This window comes from Rhea americana, unplaced genomic scaffold (genome assembly GCF_003343005.1).
Source record: "Rhea americana isolate MKP2758 unplaced genomic scaffold, rheAme1 scaffold_281, whole genome shotgun sequence".
NCBI lineage: Eukaryota > Metazoa > Chordata > Aves > Rheiformes > Rheidae > Rhea > Rhea americana.
Window position 1 is genome coordinate 922,884 of NW_028186403.1, and position 20,701 is coordinate 943,584.

At 37.2% G+C, this 20,701-nt stretch overlaps 1 protein-coding gene across 1 annotated transcript in view; it reads left to right on the forward strand.

The window, feature by feature from the left end:
* Positions 1-19,700, forward strand: part of IFT56 (intraflagellar transport 56) — a 61,477-nt gene extending 41,777 nt beyond the window's left edge. The window contains exons 13-19 of the mRNA XM_085308797.1: positions 1,398-1,486; positions 7,297-7,380; positions 9,507-9,576; positions 12,137-12,243; positions 16,656-16,789; positions 18,382-18,516; positions 18,598-19,700. Coding sequence (XP_085164923.1) covers positions 1,398-1,486; positions 7,297-7,380; positions 9,507-9,576; positions 12,137-12,243; positions 16,656-16,789; positions 18,382-18,493 — 596 coding nt within the window. The 3' untranslated portion in view covers positions 18,494-18,516; positions 18,598-19,700. The remainder of the gene's footprint in view (positions 1-1,397; positions 1,487-7,296; positions 7,381-9,506; positions 9,577-12,136; positions 12,244-16,655; positions 16,790-18,381; positions 18,517-18,597) is intronic.
* Positions 19,701-20,701: the final 1,001 nt, after the last annotated feature.

Genomic DNA, 20,701 nt, shown 5'->3' on the forward strand with positions numbered 1-20,701 from the left:
TTTTCAAAATCTAAGTCTTTTTAAAATATTTCTTTTCTTTTTCTTAGATTTTGTTTAAAATAAATTAYTGTGAGCTTATGAACTTTAAAAATTGCATATGAGAGTAAAGGGACATTTTTGAGGTACCAGCGTTCTCATTACCACAAGAGTAGAGGAACACTGAAAAAAAATTGCTTCTCTTACTGTCTTGCCCAGGCATATAGAAGTAATGATAGGTAGGCCTGCRTATTAGTAAGGACAGACAAATAAACAGGCCAGGTTCTGCTCCCAAGTGAATACCATATATATATAAAGCAATTTTCTAAGACAGAGAACTGACTAATGTAGCTCAGCCATGAATAAGGACGGAGTGTCTCTATAAGGAAATGACAGGATGTCAAGCCTAGTATCTCCTGGTGGTGCAGGATAAAAAAGAGAGTTTTCTGCCTTTCTTTGAAATGTATGTTGAGATCTTATATGATGCTTTCCAGCAATATTTACTACCTGTCCTTGGAAAGAAGAATTTACAGCTTTCCAGGGAAATGCTGCGTTTTGTGCAATGATGCAGAGTCCAAGATAGGGGCCTTCAAACATACAAAATTTATGTATACAGAAAAAATACTTTGATTTTCCTTTGTGGGTGAATTGATGGTAACTGACCTGCAGGATCAGATTACTGCAGGACCATTAAGGCCTTAGGGCCTTATTGCTGCCCGTTACCCCTGCATTCTGCACTGAGCAGCATGCTCTCTGATGGTCATTTGGCAGAGTACCCACTTGGGAATACATCTCCCCCATTGCTACTTGTGTTCCTCTGTCTTTGCACAATCTCTGCTGGCTGAGTCTAACAAAAATTTTTACTAGTAAACTTACTTTAAAATCTCTAAAAAAGCTTTGAAATAGCTTTTCAGTAACACAGCTAGCAATTTCAGAATAGATGACAGTATAGTATAAAAGTTTACTGACCTTCACTTGAACTGATCTGCCAAACTTATTTATGGCTTTACCTTTTGAGTAGTGTGGCAATCCCAAATGYATGAAAACAAAATGAGTTTAGAATAACAAACTTAGGATTTGTAACAAATATCATTTCCAAAAAGTAGAATGATTAATGGTAAAATTATGCTACATAGATGATGTTCTATGGAAAGTGTCCTGTTACTTAAACAATTTGTCACTGTATAATGTATAATGTGCTATTGAATGCAATCTCACAATAGTTATTKTATGCAGGATAAAGTTGACAAGAGGAGCTAATAGTTTTTTCTAACCTCTAGTATAATCCTTTGCCTGAAAAGGCAAGTTATACTATTTTTAGGACATAGTCACTTTCCAGGTTGCCAGCAATCTGTGAAATTAATTTCCATTACCATATATTTTTTTAATTCTAAAAATTTGTATTTCTCTTTTCAATTTAGATACCATTCCAGGGAGACAGTGCATGGCCTCCTGTTTCTTTCTGCTTAGACAGTTTGGTGATGTCCTAATTTACCTCAATTCAGTCAAGGTTAGTAGTATTATTTAGTATAGGTAGTACTGTAATGCATGAAATCACTGCCTATGGAATTAAGACTACACTGTGTGCAGCAGTATGTAAATGCAAAAAGATACAGAAACACAAGCAACTCTAAAATGGGACATAGTTTGTAAACACAGCAAACGGATCAAAATGCACAGAAACAGTAAGATAGCATTGTTCACCRTGGTGGACTGTGGTATTGTCATGTTTGCAACTTAAGCATTATGAAGTTTGGTAGCATCACAGAAAAATAGGAATGTAATTAAAGGAAGATAATGAGATAGTTTGTGTATGCTTATGTGTTTGGACAGCATGGAAACAAAACAAGTGTTTGTTTATAAACTTATCAAATGAATGATGGAGATTTTTGTCAGTGATTGTTACCTGGGGGCAGGAATTTGATGAACAAGAGTGCATAAGAAAGATAGGACATGAAGGACCCTGAAAGTAACAAAGCTTGTAATTTTTAGAGAAGACATCCACTGAAGGGCTAAGGTAGGGCAATATTACCAAAGCAGTAAGCTAGGAATATTACTTTTGCAGAAATAATCTGAATGGTTCCCTGCAAGCAGTGTTGCATTTTTTCAAGTAAGRGCCTGCAGTTACTGTAGTGCAACATCCGTACTCAGTGGATAGTAATAGTTATAACTAAAGATGTTTAGCTATAAATCAGATGTGAGGACCCAGAAGGAGGCTGGATTCTGACTATGGGATTAAGTGATTGCGATCTTATTCCAGTAACTTGAAACAGAGTGAGAACTCTGCATTTGGTAGGGAGGGGAATGAGAGTCTTCTAAAAGAGTGATTAAATAGCCAGAAGAGGACAATTATGATACTCTAAGGAGGATAAGACCTGAAGAAGTTGCTTTTACCACCATGGTTGCAGTGGTGGCAAAAGCAGCTGATGTGTCAAGGAAGATGAAGCTGAAAAAGGAAGAGGTCACTGAAAAAATCACAAGTGGCAGTGGAATGAAGAGATAAAAAAACAGTTTGAGTGTGTGTGTAATTGGAGAAGATGAGTGCTAGAAACTAACAATATGACATTCATTTTGCATAACTTGAGTCATCTAAAAGTCAGGCTTCTAGTTGTAAGTATAGTTGTAAGTAATCACTTGATCTTTTTCTATAGTCAGCAGAGACAGATGGTAATTTCCAAAGGATAATTCATCTTGTCTGTTTCTGACTCTTAGATTGGAGCGAGTCACCTCATAGAAGTGCCCATCTCTTTCCATTTACTTTAAAAAGTTCTTAAACARCTAGTTCCAACCTGAAAAGGTTAAAGTTAAATGAGATTAATAACTGCCTCCAAGGTGTATAAGAAAGCTTAGAAATGAGACAGAGAAGGGTAGCATCTGGAGAGGCAAATGGAGTCAGTAATATTGGAAAGTAAGGCATGGCTAGTGTTTGTAAAGGAAACAGCCAGAAGCAAACAAGATGATAAACAGAAATTAAGAATGAGAGAGTGGGCAGAAGGGAGAGCAGAGAATAGGGCAGAGGCATGAGGTAAGACAGTGTTAAAAGGAAGGGATTAGATGAGACAAGTCTGCATCTGTGAGGAGATAAAAGAAAGTATTGTAGGAAAGACTGGAATGAAAATCTGAAGGGAAAAGGAAGAGCACAGATTTTGTCCATAGTAGTTCATAAGATGTTAGCAAGATCCCATACCAAAGAAAATATGGGTGAGGAATAGATCTAATGTTTAGAAACAGTGTCAAGAGGGAGGCAGAAATCGTGACAGGTACTGGTGCGCACAGTTCAATCGTGCACATCAATTGTCAGCTAGAGAAAAAAGTGTTCTTACTTCATCAGATTTGAGAGAAGAGTTTTTATGGTGTATGCACATGGAAGGGGAAGGATTATTTGACTGGTTGGGTTTTTTTTAACTTAGTTTTTTGGTTGAAAGAGGAAAAAAAGTGAGCTTACTTTTGCATATTATAAATATGTGGATCTCTGCTTGCAAAATGAGCTTCTCCACATAGTGATTGTCAAAATCAATCARCAGGAAAAAAGCTAATGTGCAACAGAAAGCTGCTTATATTCTACCTACAGTGTTGCAATGTTGTATATGCCTATTTGTTCCATACTCAGAGATGTATTTCTATTAGGTGAGTTGTCAAAGAGGCAGAGATATGCTGTTAGGAGTCTYCTCCATTTGCCACTTGTTAGAAAGCTGTGAGCACATAGATGTGCATAATCCATTTTCTCCATATCTTTGGTCTGTCACACAGATTAATTTATTTCAGTGTTACAGTTTTTCCAGGATAATGTAACAGTGTGTGAAGTAGTTATAAAAGAAAGCARTAGTTAAGGAGAAAACAAAATACGAAACTTAAATGCAGCTAAGATGGTTAAAGTTATGACAAATATATATGTATATATAAAACAATCATTGTTAGTTTTTGAAGTGTCAGAGTAGTGATATATTGTAGAAACCTCATTTCAGAATTTGTTTGACTGTTCATTGCTTACCAAGTTACGGTGCCAACGACAGGTCCTAAGTGGTGTGTTTAGATCAGTCAGTTAATAACATTTAGTGATATTTTGGTCCCTGCATATAACATATCAGCCTTATGGCCAGTCAAGACCTGTGGGACTCGGTTTTCACCAGAAACATGTAGTGTGTTAATGACCGTGGTTCTTCCCTTCTGCAGTATGAAACACTCAAATTCTGCACATATAAATGCATTTGGTGGCATTCACTAACCATACACCTGTTTTGATTTGACCCATTTTAGTCAAGGGTAATCTTTTATTGTCATTCCTTCAGTTTTCACATTTGTTGTATCAATGCATTCATCAGGATGTAACAAAATATTAATCTATGTAAGGAAAATTTATCTGAAAAAGATCAATTCACATAATCACATAACTTAATACTCCTATTTGAAATACCAGCCACTTGCTCTTCAAATACAGAAAGAAAGGTGATTCAGGATATTATTGGAGATTTAAACATTGTCTTAAGAGAGAGAGATACTATTTGCTATAAAGAGAAGTTAGAAAGCAAATGATACAAAATGAGGATTAGAATAAATAAGGCAGATTTGAAACCTCCATTTACATTAGGAGAATTTGAAAACAATACACACGGTGTTGGAATTGCAGCAAATTCATGACAGTTTTTCTAAGAAGATGCATTTTCTTGGTTTATGAAACTCATTGTCATGGTTTATCCTTGAGGTCACAAATTCAGAGTTTCATAGACTGTATCTAGCAAGTTGCAGAATGCTCCAAGCTTAAATAAAATACGTCCTAGCACTTCGAGACAYAATGCAATTGATAAATAGCGAGGATTAGGGACAAAAGTTTGCTGCCTATTACAGCTTTTCTTTCATGATCCTTTTGAAATAGCTGATATTGACCATTTTGTAGCTGAGACTAGTCACTGATCAGGCTTAGCTAGGTCACTGCCCTCCTCTTCGGATTTCAGGGGTACAGATTGTTTCTCTTTACCATTTCTCTGTCAAGATTTAGGTGGCTTTCCMGTGTGCTTTGTTTGTTTCATTTCACAGGAATTGACTTCAGTAAGATATCTGTGGCTTTTTAGGTAGAGCTGTACACTCTGTGAAGATTGTTTGCATGATGTTATTTCAGGAAACACCACCTTCATCTATGATTGATTAAAACTGCTCCAGGCACTAGAATGTCTCAGAGGACACCTTACTATAAATGTTGTGCCAGATGGCCTAAGGATGACATTATAACCCTGAGGATCCTCTGGGAAGACAAGCTAATTCAGGGTCAACTTAGTTCTGGTCACAAGGAATGCTTCGTTGTTCAGCTGGGTGTCTTGAGCATCTCATTGAAACAGACATCGCTCAGAGCACAGTCAGTTCTATGGGAAATTTGAAGACCAGTAAAAGACCTCAAAAGAGTGGAGTGCAGTGCAGATACTGTGTCCATTCTGAAGATAAATAATCTAGGTGACACAAACACATTTCACTATTGGCAGCCCAGGTTTTGTTTCTACTAGTTTTATGTCTGCAGCATTTCTGATCTCTAGCACTAATACAGCCTGGATGAAATGACACAGGTTTTGAGTTTGGTTGCTGATAGAATTTTTTTCATGTTAATTCAAAAATATAATGAGGGCTATTTGAGCAGAAGGAAGTATTCATGCAGTAAAACCAGCATCTTGCTCATCACCTTTGCTTAATCTGGGATTTACGCTGATTCACCCAAAACCATCATTGAGACAGAATACAGCAAAGTATTGCCATTCTTATACTGTGAAATCAGTTAGTTCACCCTAAAGGTACAGAAATGTTTCACAAACTGAGCTTGAGATTCACCCAACTGGTTCACACTTATGCTTTCCTGTAGCAAGCTATATTTGCCAGCTCTTTCCTACGCTAACACAGACCATTTAGATGAAGCCTAGACATTTGGCAAATGGTAGCAACCCTCCCCTCCCCTCATGTGTGTCTGGCTTGATGTATGTAGAAGGACTCAGTCAATGTCTTTTCTGACTGCCATGGACAGGGAAGGGAGGAGGTTTTCAAGTGTCTCTCCATAACAGAAAAGGTTAGAGAGCCTTGGGAAAGAGTCCTGTCCCTTGCTTCCTGTATCCCTTATCCAGTCTCAACTGCAATTTTTACCTCCTCCTCACTCCTAGTAAGGGAACAAAACAAAAGTTAGCTAAAACATGAACTACCTAACACAACCTCCACTTCTCACATAGGTGTTATGTAAGGAAAAACATTTCTATGATGTCCCTTACCTTGCTGTTCTGCTCCCAGGAAAGGTTTTCTTACAGTGGCTTTGGGCAGTGCGTAAATCACCCTGCTCTTTTTCTATGTTTTTCATGAGCACTGCAATTCCACTTGGCAGGAATCCTCATTGCTGCTTCCTATTCATGCCTGTAGCTAAGGTGTCATGTTCTAGCTTACCTCTCTTTGCAGCGTTGTGGTGATGGTACTGAATGTGAAGTATGTGTCAGCATACTCAACTGACTTTGGTAAYGTGAGTTATACTTTAATCTGAATATTTGACCAACATTAAATCTCAGTTATTTGGGTCAAACCTAAAGATCTGGCTAATTTATAGCTAGAATCATATTTCCTGCATTGGCCCTTGCAGCTTGTTAGAAAAATATACTGCTAGATCAACATAATATACCACTAATCAGATTATGTTCAGTCTAATATGGTATAATTTTATGGTGGAAAAAAAAAACATGTTAGTGTTACACTTCCTATAGGAAGAAGGGTGCTTGTAAGCAAGGTTTTTACATAAGGAAGCCATATGACAAGGTATGTTCTCTGGCAACAGTCCAGTACTCTGACTCTACCTCCATCATGTGACCCGGTGTGTCAGACCAGGATCTATCACAAAAGCAGCTCCACAGGCTCTCCTGTTGAACCTTGAGAAGACCTGGAAAAACAAACTGTTTATCTCCTTAAGCCATTAGGGAGTCAACTGCCTATTCACCGCCCTAGATTTGCAAGTTTTGGGGAAGGTAAAGAAACCATGGAATCACAGCATGTCTTCACATGCCTAAATTGAAAATTAAACCCATAAAAGCTGCCACTGCAACTTTGAGCTTGGAGCATTCTCCGGATCTCTCATGGTTAATACTGTGGAATGTTTCTGCTATGTGTGTAGTGAAAAACGTAGGATGGAAAGCCAGTCCATAATTTTCTACCACTGTTTATAAATGTCGTATGTTCATAATGTGGGTTTTTATTTTTCCTTCCCATTGTGTTGATACAGTCTGACTCAGATTTGAGGGAGTTATTTTTAATGTTGTTATACTGCAGAAGTTTTTTTTTTTTTTGTCTGTGTTGCTTGTTTTCCAGAGTTACTTCTATAATGATGACACTTTTAACTTTAACTACGCCCAAGCCAAAGCTGCTATGGGCAATTCTAGTGAGGCTGAAGAGGTATGTATTTATGTTCTTTTTAAAAAAACAAAAAAGGAAATGTTTTCCATGTACTSCCTTCTTTCTTTCCTTTCCTCCCTCCGAATCTTAATGTTGGCTAAAAATAAACAGATTGTGTGGAACTTCATTTTCCTCTTCTTAGAGGAACTGAAACTCTCAGTGAACACTATTCAGAAAAGATTGTCTTGCTAATCTGGTAATGTGAGGGACATGGGAAGTCATGCTGCTTGTGATGCATCACAGGAGTGCTCACAGTTATCTCTAATTGATCAAACGCTGCCCTCTTAATCAGATTTCCTACGCTTTGTCTAGGATCCCAGGCAGTCTTACTGTTCAGACTGACTAGAACATGTTATGCAAATACACTGAATAGTTAAGAGCTGCTAGGTGTCCCCTAGAAATTTGTAAAAAAACAAAAACCTTTTCTTCCTCTGGGAGATGTAGGAGGAGAAGAGGAAGTGCTCACTATCTTATTCAGTAGCATCCAGATGCAGCTGGAGGAGATTAACTTCTACACACAGCATTTTTTGTGTCTATGTGCACCAGAAACTTAATTACAACTAAAATATGCAGAAGCAAATAGCTATTATGAAGATGGAAGCAAAATTTTCCGGAAGGCTATCWGAAGACAGACCAAGAAATCCATGTAGTCTTAAGAAAATCATATAATTTCTGAATCTTTCTGGTTTTCATCTTTTTCTAATTTTTTTAACCTTTCAGATTTCTTGAACAACAAAGTCTTCCTCCTGCTTATTTCTTTTCTTTTTCCCCAACACTTCATTTAATGTCTGTGATCTGAAATTCCATCTCTCCTTAAGAAAAATGTCTAAGAATGTCAGGCAGAATGGATGTATATTGCAATTCTCTTRGCTTAATTTAGTTAGCTTAATACAAATGCAGGTAAATATCTTTTGAAATTGTGTTAGCAGGACTGTGGAATAGGACTGCGGATAGTGGAAACCTTCTGTTATCTTAATGGTTACATTCTAGTTGAGAAACTTCAAGGGCATGGTTATCTACAACATTGATACTGAGAGTTCATAAAAAATGAAAATGGTAACTCTATAAGTAAGCTTTAGTAGCAGCCAAGCCGCAAAGGAAACACAAGAGTGTAAGCTGTTGTTAGTCTACATTTTTTCTGCTTATATTCTTATCAGTGAGTCTGTACAAACTTCTGTTRTGTAGCTGATGCTTTTAAATTATACGATTATGTGAATAAATTGATTAGTGTGTCCTGATGTCTCATCTTTGACCATGATGATGGCACTTTGAGGTAAAGATTACCCCTCCTCAGCATCTCATAAACTTGTAAGATATCTCTACATATAGCACTGTATATAACTTCTTAAAAAGATTATCTCCCAGGGCATAATGAAATAAACCCTATGATAAAGTGCTACTCATAGTAATAATGCTTTTTTTTTCAAAATTAGAGAGTTAGAAATGTCTAACCAATAAAACTGTCAGTAATTAGTGGAACTCACTCTTCCAGTATGTACATCTGCTCCTATAAAGGCATTTTTATTTTTGCCAGCAGAGTCCTAGTAAAGGAACGAATACACCTGCAGAARGGCATGAATAGCCTTTTTTCTGCAAGTAAAGCCAGAACAGATTTTTAAATGTAGGACAAAGACTAATGTTTTGGCTCAGAACCTTGCTAAAGCCAAATGAGTTTGGGAGAGTTTATTGCTGACCCAAAATGATCTCTGATGTGTATGGAGAAGAAAGGATCATATATGTATAGTGAAACCTCTGGTATTTCAGGAAGATGTTAATTTGATTGCTTGCATCGCTTTCTAAACMAGCACATTGCAAATAGCTTTTCTCCCAGCCCCTATCTTCCTTTGTGCYGTTTGTGTTGCACGGCCGCCCACTCACGCTTGTTCAGAGCAGGCCGCACCCTCGGCACAGCTTGACATTTTGAAGCTGCAGAAGTCCCTTGATAAGCGTTGCAATGGTTGAATCCTCCACCTGCCTGACACAGAGATATCCATACCTTAACACTTCTCATAAGCAGTTGTTCATGTGGCCTAAACCTTAGCTGCATGTTGAAACGAGGCAGGTCTGCCTTCTGCTTGTTTAAAAGTACATGCATACATAATCTTTTATTTTACTTCTTCCTGCAGGTGTTCCTTTTGATCCAGAGTGAGAAGATAAAGAATGATTTTGTTTACCTTAGCTGGCTAGCTCGCTGCTGTGAGTCACTTTACTCTCAACATTGCAGAATACTGGTCCTTCTCCATTGCATCAGTCCTGGCAATCCACTTTCCTAATTGAATTTAATGTTTTATGTGGGTTTAGGACTATGAAAGTGAAAAGCTGATTAGTGTGGGTGATTATTGCACCATTCATATGTACATAGRGCTTTTGTAAGCAATTGCTGCCTCAGTGCAGTGCTATTATGGTTCTGTCAATGCAGCTTTGTCCTAACCTGTGAACTTATTTTGTTCTCAATTGTCTACTCAATTGTTTGAATGAAGATTTTCTGTCTTAAAAAATAACTCTGAAATGGTTAAACATAAAATAGAAATGGCCATACTGGGTCAGGCCCATGGGTCTGTCTAGCTCAGAGCCCTCTTAGATGAGAGTGACCAACATTGGATGTTTATGACTCAAGTCTGAGACTTTCTAGCCTAATTCGTTTTACTTACAGTGCCTCAATCCAAACATTTTCTCATATCATCATGAAATTTGAGTACATATACATTTGTAGTACATGGAATCTAAATAGATKTATTTCAGGGCATTGTGCCATATTGCAGATGTGGTCAACATCTCTAATGTGATCTTCCCAGCCAGGCACATCACATCTCGGATGGCTATCTTTGATTCAGTTTTAGGACATGCCAGTTTCTTMCTTCTTTCATCAATCCACGACAAAGCCTGGTTAATTGTGAATTTTATATATACATTTTTTTTTCTGATGAGACAACTCCCATTGCAAAGGGAAATCATGGTAGTTCAGTGCGTACTTTGATTCTCTGCTGAAGCAATTTTTGACATAGAGTTGGGGGTGTAGAACTTTTTGAGGGTGCTACCTTTTATACAAGAAGTAAAATTAGCACTATRTTACCAATAAAAAAATTTGCAGCACTTTTGTAAGAGTTGCTACTTACTCTTGAGTGTGCCTTTCTCTGTTCTAAATTCCTAGTGGCATTTCAGTAGAGCTGCTTTATTTTTCTATATCTGTCTAAAAATTTTGATATTCACTACGAAACCACTGCTAGAATTCTTTACAGATGCAACTGTTCAATGATGAATGTGGTGATCTTTTTGTGTAAAGTATGTAAATTACTATTATGTCCTTCTGGATGAAACCTGCTATGGAAATTTCAAAGCATTTTAATACATTCATGTCAGCGTATGATTAGGTATCAAGTTGTAGACAATGCAATCCTGAAATATTTGCAATGGGTAAAAAGTAGTCGAGATGCCTTTTTTCTTGGATGCCAAACGGTATTTTTTTTTGTTTAATGTGGTACAATTTATATTGAATTCCTCCTGCAGAGAAGATAAAAAGTCACTGAATTAGCAGAGTATGATATTTCTCTATATGGATAGTTCAGAAATTAGTCAGTATCATAAATGCTTTTTTTTTCTTTTCTCCTTTATATTTCCCTCCCTATTAAGGAGGCAGAGTTCATTAGCTCAACAAATCATGTGTGGAATTAGGACATGGCTGTTTGCCACGGTATATGTTATCTGGAGCTAATGAAACAAAAAGTCTGGTTTGATGTCTTCTTGCTTCCTACATCAGAAGTGTCTATAAAACTTCTGATTTGGTGTTAACAGGTTCATTGTTGATGACTGCTACTCATTCAATATGCAACATATCTATTGGCCCAGTGGGCACAGATATAAAAAGCTAAACAATTCCTCTTTTAAAAGAGCGTAAGAGTTGTCCAKGCATTAACAGCCAGTGTTCTCTGTGAGTAGCTAGTAAGGCTTGAAAAGGAAAGAAATATTTTATCTCCTTCTCTTTTTTTTTCCCCAAGACTTGAACATACTGGGAATTAACAATATAAACCTCAGGTTAAACAGAGTGGGTTCTTATCTTCAAAAAATCAATTTTTAGAATTCTCTATATTTAAGCATCCTAGTTAAATTTCCACTAGCTGAGATAGAAGATTCAGATTGTTTCCTTTCTAGTTGTGTTATAACAGTGATATTTGAAGTTAAAGGCCAGTGAAAATTTCCAGTCACATGTGCAAATTTAAACTGACCACAAAATATTTGGAATTTCACAGTGTTTTTTCCAGTAGCTGCATAATGATGAGTTTTGTTATGCTTGTAGGTTTTTTAGTTTTTCTTTTTTTTTTCACTCCTTTGTTTGCTAAGATTTTTTTTTTTTTTGCAATTTTTTTACATATAAGAATACACGATTCTAAGTCTCACCATCTAAATGGGTTGCCACAGCTCCTTGTTCTGGAGAAAATGCTGTTTCTAACACTTTCCATTCTGTTCTTTAATCACATCTGATAGGAGTTGTGGTTATCGTTGTATCTGTGAAATGTAAATTTTGAGATGTAAATTTCATAATTCTTCTTCATGATTTTGCTGTTCTCTAATGAGTTACTATTATCACTAATAAGGCAAAATGTAAGGATAGGTTTCCGTTCCCAACCTCATGCTCATAGGGTAAGGCATTCTGTTACACTGAGCAAAGAAGTTTAGGAATATTTATTCCACCTGCCATTTGAGTGTTGTGCATGGTGTATTCTTTTCCCATAATCTCAACTTTCTGTTGTTATCGCAGATATTATGAATAAGAAACCACAGCTGGCCTGGAAGCTCTATTTGAAGATGGAGACCTCAGGGGAATCCTTTAGTCTTTTGCAGCTCATTGCAAATGATTGCTACAAAGTGAGTCTTGTCTTGGGAGCTTGGTATATGGCATGTTAATTTAGTGACCTTACTAACCGCCATTCTTTTTGATAATTTCTAACTTTGTCACCACTAGTGAATTTTCACTTACAGCAGTGATATGACTATAATTAATGTACATAAGTTGGCAAGGACTAGCCAGCTTTTTAACCAATAGGTCTTCTGGGTAGACAACCCACTGATCACAATGTTGGAAATTATTGCGTGCTTGAGCTATTGATACAGTAACAACAGTTTCTTTTACTACTAGTGGGATCCATACTAACACATAACAGAACCTTTTCYAGAGTAGATTTTTAAAAAGATGAGGTTAGACTGACCTGACTAACATGCTTTTAAAAATCAAGCTAGAACAGACAGTGTCCACTTTAGCCGAGACTAAACAGATGGTTTGGACATTTTAGAACAAATTAAAATATATGCTACCTATATGTACTAAGCTTCTAGAGTGTATTTACTAGTTTAAATAGTAAGTGCTAATATACTCTTGGCACACTTCCAAATTCTTATTTATACAAAGCTATATTAGGAGTGAAGAGGTCTTGGGGAGCTGATTAGAATTCTGCCTAACTTCCTGTTCTTCAGATGGTCAATTAATGGACAAATGAAAACTTCCTATGAGATTTACCTTCAGAGAAGTACTCCATATCAGTAGCACCTCTTTTTTTTTCAGTCTAGCACAATAAAATGTGCTGGACATCTAGTTGCATAGCAAACTAGAAGTTTGAGTAAACATTTGCAAACAGAAGGCTGTTTGCAATTGCTTTATCAAGGTCTTTACTCTTTTGCGAAACATTTGAAGGAAAACATGAGAGTTTCATCCACGGGGTGGATGTAGAGACATACAAAGACCTACTGTTTTGAGAGGATTGTATATCCTCTCAAGGATATATCCCCTCAATAAGAGGAACAGCAGTTCTATAGTGGGAGAAGGGGATGTTCTTTGGAAAAGCATTATGGTGAGACACAGGCCATCAAATTTTCGGAATGTATTGGCACAAGCCACTTATATTAGAAGAGGGAGCTAAAGTTATTTGGGGAGCAGCCATTTTAGGTTTAATTTAAATTAAATGTAAAATATAGAGACAGATTATAATTTGATGACCATGGAAGTATCATAGTGTACTGTTTTAAGAAGGCAGGTGTGAGAACAGCAGAACAAAGATAATAGACTTAAAAAGCTCATGGAATTGGTTCAGTAGAGACTCCTAAGATAAATGAATACACAAGATTGYGCAACTACTAACATAACTTTATTAGAGATACAGTGACCAAAATTCCCAGTGTGGAGGAAAGATAGTAAGAGTCCTCTTGAAAACATCCCAGCGATTCTCAGTTCAGCCTCAGTTCAGCCAAGCTCTGCAAAGAGCAGAAGTATCTGTATGCCATCCATAACATTTTTTCTTGCTGTCTTTTTTTTTTCCATCTGACAGTACCATGCTTCTCAAAATCCTAAAGAACACTTAACTATAAGTCAGACAATATACCTTGTGATCTCAAAAGTTCTCTTCCAAAACTGAGGGAATCCTGTCTTATGCACCTCTTAAGTATTCCATTCACCATTTCACCCTAAATTTGTCTTTTTGGTCAAACAAGTGGCTAGGTCTTCGATGTTTCTGGTGATGCCAACTGTGGAAGTGAGTTATCTCTACATCATTTTTCATCAGTGACCTGGATGAGGGGATGGAATGCCTCCTCAGCAAGTTTGCTGATGATACCAAGCTGGGAGGGAGGAGTGGCTGATACACCWGAGGGCTGTGCTGCCATTCAGAGAGACCTGGACAGGCTGCAGAGCTGGTCAGAGAGGAACCTCATGAGGTTCAACAAGGGCAAGTGCAGGGTCCTGCACCTAGGGAGGAGTAACCCTAGGCACCAGTACAAGCTGTGGGCTGACCTTCTGGAGAGCAGCTCTACAGAGAAGGACGTGGGAGTGCTAGTGGATGACAAGTTGACCGTGAGCCAGCAATGTGCCCTTGTGGCTAGGAAGGCAAATGGTCTCTTGGGGTGCATTAGGAAGAGTGTTGCCAGCAGGTCGAGGGAGGTGATCGTGCCCCTCTMCTCAGCCCTGGKGAGGCCTCAYCTCGAGTACTGCATCTAGTTCTGGSCTCCCCAGTACAAGAGAGACATGGAGCTACTGGAGAGAGTCCAGCGTAGGGCTACAAAGATGATCAGAGGGCTGGAGCACCTGCCCTATGAGGAACTGCTGCAAGAGCTGGGCCTCTTCAGCCTGGGGAAGAGAAGACTGAGGGAGGATCTGATCAACGTGTACAAGTACCTGAAGGGAGGGTGTCAAGGGGATGGGAACAAACTCTTTTCAGTTGTCCCATGTGACAGCACAAGAGGCAATGGGCAGAAATTGAAACACAGGAAGTTCCACCTGAACGTGGGGAGGGGAGATTTCTTCACTGTGCGAGTGACAGAGCACTGGAACAGGTTGCCCAGAGAGGTGGTGGAGTCTCCTTCTCTGGAGATCTTCAAGGCYCGCCTGGATGCAACCCTGTCTAACACGTTGTAGGTGAGCCTGCTCAGCAAGGCAGTTGGACTAGATGATCTCCAGAGGTCTCTTCCAACCTTACTGATTCTATGATTCTATGATTTTGAGTTTGACTTCAATAAGTTGACTATTTTGCCTAGATTCCTCTCAAAACCATATAGTACAGTAGAGGAGAAGCAGTTCCACCTTTTGGTTTATCCAGAACTCTTAAAAATTGCACTTACAGGACTAAATGTTTCAGATTATGTTCATTATCTACACATGGCCACAGATAACTGCTCCAAAGACCAAGGAATTTCATTGCGAAGACTATCAAAAATAATTACTGTAACATTATAACTTATCTTACTACACTACCTGCTCTTTTTACCTCTCCCASTGAATGGTTGAGTCTGCGTAACATTCTTCAGTTGCTTCTGAAATACTTTATTGTATYGGAGGTCTGCAGAAAGTGCTACAGCTGTAATTGAAGAAGGCAGTCACACTCAGCTTCATTCAAGAGAATGCCAAATGAACTCAGATAGAGCAAGGCCAACAGCTACTTCAGACCAGTGTAGCTGGATGGCTCATAGCAGTTTATTCTGGCCTGCAGGAGTTGTTCGGTGAGAAAGTTGTCATATTGGRATGCAGGACTTCTGGCTAAACTCTTGCTACTAGTCCATGGAAAAGCTCATCTTATCTATATAGGCAACAGCATTTGATTTGAGGTGAAGCATTCTTCCTGCTTTTATGTGAGATAGAAGGAGGACATTCAAGTGGAATCTGCTTGATGGAACCGTTCACTCTCATTCATCAAATGTTATAAAACTTACTTAGTTGCCAGTTTGGGGAGATCAGTATTCATTTCTTTTCTTCTTAGTTGAGATGTCTGAAACTGTTTATGCTCATTCTTTATTTCCATCTGATAAGTGCTTGCCAGTCCTTGTGGTAAAATCACCATGTATTTGAGAAAAAGAGAATTATTACTCATTCTTCAGTACCTGTACTTCTCTGATTAAAGTATCCCAACACAAATCCTGCAGCTTGCCCTGTTTTCTCAGCAGATGCAGGCTTCTAGCCACCAATGAATAGGAAGTTATGTGCAGTCTGCCTTCTGTGTTCTCTCATGGGACGATGCGTAGCCACCAACAACATCATTGCTACTTAGGCTTGCCGAAGTGAAGAAAATTGACAGTCATAAATAAGGTCCACATGAGTTCTACTAACTTCAAAAGCCACGTTTACAGTAGTTATTCCTTTCTTACTGACTGTATCAACCAACTTGCTGCTTGTTCCTGTTCACAAGTAGAGAAACTGATGGAGAAAAGATAGGGTACACAGTGAATTTTACTATGCTCAGGAAAATTCTGGATTAAAGTGCTACTGAAGCTGATTTTGTATTGTACTGTAACAATGAAGAGTAAAACTTAGGTCTAAATTAAATCCAGAAGATATCCAAATCTGCCCTTGTGACCATAGATGAGGAAAATGGATTCTGATTTGAAACATCTGACATAGTCTGAATCTTTGTACCTACTGTAAACAGGTCAACTCATACTTTAAAGGTCAGTGCTGGATGTAAAAAGCAAAGGCATGAAAGAAGTTCTGTTAGCTTATGTTAGTTATATCTGATCAAAACAAGAGCAGAGCTGTTCATAGCCAACTAACAAAGTTCACAGTACAGTTTGTCTATTATATGTTCAAAGACCTGCAACAATAATGTTATAATACTACTTGTTTTCCTGCAAGGAACTAAAATGTGCCTGTTTGTGTCACTCACTGCCAGGAAAAAAACAGGAAAATGCATGTTGCTTCTATGAATTACTGTTGATTTCAGAAAATCAAGATCAAAATATTTAATCTCCTTTTGAAAAATGGTCATATACTCAAGAATATGTAATGTTTTTTTTTTATACAGATGGGTCAGTTTTACTACTCAGCCAAAGCATTTGATGTTCTGGAGAGATTGGACAGTAATCCTGAATACTGGGAAGGCAAGAGAGGCGCTTGTGTGGGTGTCTTTCAAATGATCTTAGCGGGCCGAGAAGCAAAGTAAGTACTGTTTGTTATATATGAATTGGTTTACTCTTTTGCTATTTCCAGTTAGCTGTAAGCTAGAATCATATTCATAGYTTCAGGAATGCATGTCCTCTTCTAATTCTTTTTTGGTCTTTTGGAAAATACAAATTCTGATCAGTAATTCCATATGTAGTTTTTTGAAGTTTGTCTTCCAAATCATCAGTTACAGAATATTTTGTGGAGAGTATCTTATCAGTGAATGCTATAAACTGTAAGGGACCAAAATATAATGCTGGTCAATATAAAAGAGCTAAGTTATAAATATCGTATGTTCATATCCTAAGGGAAAGGAACTCATTTCATGTTGATGGCCTGAGAATGAAAAAACTATCCTATGACATTTTAAGGTTCATAGAAAAAAAAGRAAAAAAAAGAAAATGGAAAACATTTACTCAGCAATCCAGGAAGGACACTGTTTCTCTCTAAACAATGAGTAGATGAGACTAGGCTTTTACTAAAATTTACTTTCTGAAGATTCTGTCCCTGTCAGGCAAAGAAACTTGTTTGATTAAAGTTCAAAGGAAGTTGCATATAAGTGTTGCTGATTGTTTGCTTTTGGCCCATTTCACTTAATGGAAGTATGAAAGAGAGTAGTAATGTTATATTTAAGAACTATTCCCTCATGAATATTCAGCTGTGATGCCAGATGGCCATTCTGCCTTGTCCAAAGTTGCTGATTATACATCAGGTGTATACCTGAAGGTGTGCACGTTGGCTTCTCCATCTTTCTTGTATCCCCTTCTCTTCTGGCATAGTGTCCTTAACTGCTACACCCTTCAGGAGTCCTTTTGGCAAGTACTGCACTAGATGCAGTAAAATATATATAATTTACCTGTTCTTCATCATGCATGCAAGTTGTTGCTGTAAAGTAGCTGGCACATTGCAGATTTATACTGTTTATCCTAYTGGTAATACTCATTTCCATGCTATTTGTATTTATTTGTAAGGCATGTGGTACTTTGGCAGCATTAAGCTAGATCTTGCTATACTGAAAACTAGCAAATAGTATAAAGACAAACAGAAAAAAAACTTAATAATTTGTTTTGTTCTGGGGAGGTATTTTGTAAGAGTAATCATTTTTATAAATATATGTGTGTGTGTGTAAATATATACATATATACACATATATGTATACACACATACTCTCTTATGTATTTTTCTATAAATTAGATATAAATTACATACATTTAAATATATACACATATATGTATATGTACACACATTTTATATACAATATTACATAAATTATATACATTTGTGTGTGTATGTGTTTATRTATGTATATGGGCTTAATTCCAAAACAATTAATTATATTTTGCTGATTTTCACTTTTAATTTCTCTCTTGTTGAAAATGCATACAAGATCTTTTTTTTTATGTATTTATTATCCTAGGATCTAAAATATTGCATACTTTTACCTATTTCTGCTCTGCAGATGGAAGCATCTCTCTGTCCAGGAACAATATTTTGCAAAATACTTGGGAGTAAGGGATTGTTTATTGAAACTTCAAGTGGTATCAGTTAATTCTCACCCTTCTTTAAATTTTTGCCTTTCAACTTTGTAGAGAAACTTTACGGGAAGTGCTGCATCTTCTGAGGAGCACTGGTAATCCTCAAGTAGAATACATTATCCGCATCATGAAAAAGTGGGCCAAGGAGAACAGAGTCCCTGTCTAAGTCAGGGTCATCAAAACAACTGGGTCAGTTACTATTTTGTGTGTGGCTGTTACGATGTGGATTCTGGTTCCTCCTGTGCATTCTGGGTGTTTCCTTCTTTGCAGGTACATCTTTAGGACATAAAGCAGGTTGACCCAATCTACAGCTGAGCGAAGAGCATACTGCAGTGAGATTGCATAACATTCAGCAAGTAATTTTTTTCATTAAAGCTTTATTTTAGAAGTAAAGGTATTGAATTCYCTTCGCCCTTCAGTAGAATCCTACTGTTTCACTAATCTCTATTCCTCATTCAAGGTTTCTCAGTCTTTTCGTAATATAGTTCCAATTGTCCACAAATCAAAGCATTCCTCAGATGTTCTCCAGACTTTGTGTACCAGTTACTGGAGTCCGTTGTGTTTTTTCAGCAAGTCTTCTGGCCTCCAGAAAAGAATCATTTGTTAAATGACTGAGACAAACCTACTTTAGCGGATGATGGAATGTGGCAAGTAGAGAGGAGAATTGTGMCAATGAAAAGTCAGTACTAGGATATCAAATAACATGAGTAGTTTTTTATATATTCCCTGCCTGGGGTAAAGTGAAAATCATAGTCTGTGCTATACYTCTGATAAATTTCAATAACTAATAACTTCATCTCTCTTACTTTTGTCTATAAGGATCTGTTCTCTTTTACAATTAATTCTGAAGGTGAGAGTTAATCAGCCCCAAACGTCAAGCTCCACAGTGGCCCATTTGCTTTTTAGGTTGGTAACAAAGCATGATGGTGCCTTTTTTTTCAGAGCATGGAAGATTGTCTGGATTGTTCAGTCTTGCTTGAAGTTTGACCCTAAAAYATTTATTCATGTTATTATAATTCATGTGAATAATACCTTTAGTGTAACAATCTGATGGATAAAAGAACTGTTTGTTTAGAATCATTTTCTTCAGCAGTTTGCACCATACTTAGCAATAAATTCATTATACTATTGGTGACAAGTAATTTCCTATTTCCTAAGGAGAACAGTTCAGGGAACACACTATCCAAAAAGAAGGCTGCGGTTGTAACATAGAAATGTATTATATGGTTTGCAATGAGCAATATTTGTATATTATTTGTAAAATGAAAATTTTCCTTTCTTATGAAGTATTTTTATATCTTTGAGGACGAGAACTTTTCAGAATACTGTATTCTGTGCTTTGATTAAAGTTCTTATGTGGATCTACAATAGAACGTCTTACTTGGTCTGTGTTGTCTCATGTTGAAGGAATTGAAATGGTATGTTCACTTTGCTGTGGAAGAGGACAGATTTGCAACTAGTCATTAAACAATTGTTCAGTAGTCATTCAAGGCAAGCCAATGGCCTTGGTCCTGATCTTTAGTTTTTTTGTTTTTTTTTTTAACTGTTTGATGCTGAAAATAAGGAGGTATAAAATGTATACATCTTTTTGCCAAAAAACATGCCAGTGTCTTTAAGTGAAAACTGTAGGTGTCATTATTCAAATATCTGGACGTCTGGATGTGCACTGCTATGTTGCGGCTATTTGCATTTACATGAAATTTAGAAAAGTGATCCATCATGGAGCAACAATAATAGAGCTTTTCAGCAGAGGCAGGACCAACATTACAGTGCTTCAAAATAAAAGGTGTGAAAGAAACAGTAAATATTTTTACGGAAAACAGTTATAAGACATGCTTCACTCATAAAAAGCATTTTTGTTTTCTCTCCCAGTTTAATTAACTTGGAAACAGACTGGGAATGCTACTATCAGTCTTTGTACAAAGCTTCAAAAAAAATCATCTTAGTGGCTTTGTAGCAAATGTTGAATGCATCTAATTACTCCTTTTACTGAAACTTAACCTGCAGGAGAGCTGAGGAGTATCCACTACAGACCATTTTACATGTTCGGTGAATCTTCCATAATAAGTGTGGTAGCATTAGAGTATATGGGTTTGGAGACTACTTTCAAACTGYTTGCCCAAGACCAGTGAAAAAGTTGTTGAAAATGTCACAATTACTCACATTAGTCACAAAGTCATACTTAATATGTTAAATAACATGGGTTTTAGCACAGTGCTTTTTTTTCTTTCTTTTTTTTCTAACTGATAATAAAGCTTTGGGCACTTAAGGTATAAAGAAGAGGGGACTGCAGAGATTTACTTTGTACAGTGATGAAATGAAAGCCATATTACATATCATCCTGGCATTTAGAGTCTTGATAATGGAACGGGTA